Raw genomic sequence first — 981 nt, 5'->3', positions numbered from 1 at the left:
AAAAAACTATAGGGTGCAAACCTTTTGAAAATGTTGTCAATCAATTCCAATAATGAAACGTCTTCAGAGGTATTTATGTCAATTGTCTGTTAATAAATAAACGGCTATTTGAAAGTACATTTATTTCATACTTACATTACTTTAACCTTTCATATCTGGCGAACACGATCATTGCCTATTTGAAAGAAAAAACTTACCGAGATTGGTACTATTGTAAAATGACCGAAGGTTATTCGCAGACACTTGCATTTTGTATATAAACCGAGGGTAAAAGGGTAATTGTATCAGTTAGCTTCCGTGACTTGAGCAAACTCTCAACATGAACTCCTTGGTAAGAATATACACAGAATATTATTATATCATAAAAATATTTTAAACAAAATAAAAGTAAATTTATTGTCTTCCAAAATTCTTTACCCCACTATTATTTCGTATGTTTTGTGTGAAATGAATTTTAATTACAAGAAGAAACTTGAAACTATGTTATGAATTGATATGGCAATAAAAAGTGTGTTGCTCAGAATCTACTCAGACAGTGAACAAAAAATAATTACTATTCTAGAATCCACCACTAAATTAGTTTTAATATTACATTTCAGATCGTTCTCGCTATCGTTGCATTCGCAGCAACCGCATCTGCCTCTGTCCACGGACTCGGTCTTGGTCTTGGACTTGGATATGGATATGGACACGGTGCTTTCGTCCACCCCCATGCCCTTAGTCCAGTCGGACCATCTGGAGTTGTCACTGGAGCAGGTGCCGCTGGACCATCCGGAGTTGTAACTGGTGCTGGTGCCGTTGGACCCGCCGGTGTAGTTAACGGACATGGTGCAGTAGGACCAACTGGACCTAATGGACATGGAGCTGCTTGGGCTGCACCATTGGCTTTGGGATTAGGACATGCTGGTGCTGGTTGGGGACTCGGCGGATGGGGACATGGTTTGGGAGCCGGTGCTGGTCATTGGGGCCTCCATGGTTAAA

At 40.2% G+C, this 981-nt stretch overlaps 1 protein-coding gene across 1 annotated transcript; it reads left to right on the top strand.

Moving 5' to 3' along the window:
- Positions 1-307: 307 nt before the first annotated feature.
- On the top strand, positions 308-981 carry LOC130445427 (collagen alpha-2(I) chain-like). The gene is made up of 2 exons (XM_056781034.1): positions 308-331; positions 600-981. The coding sequence occupies exons 1-2, from the start codon at positions 320-322 to the stop codon at positions 978-980; spliced, it is 393 nt and encodes a 130-aa protein (XP_056637012.1). The 5' UTR covers positions 308-319; the 3' UTR covers position 981.

The sequence above is a fragment of the Diorhabda sublineata genome, chromosome 6 (genome assembly GCF_026230105.1).
Source record: "Diorhabda sublineata isolate icDioSubl1.1 chromosome 6, icDioSubl1.1, whole genome shotgun sequence".
In the NCBI taxonomy this organism is placed as follows: Eukaryota; Metazoa; Arthropoda; class Insecta; order Coleoptera; family Chrysomelidae; genus Diorhabda; species Diorhabda sublineata.
Note: the sequence above shows the minus strand (reverse complement) of the source record. Positions and strands in the feature narration are given on the sequence as shown.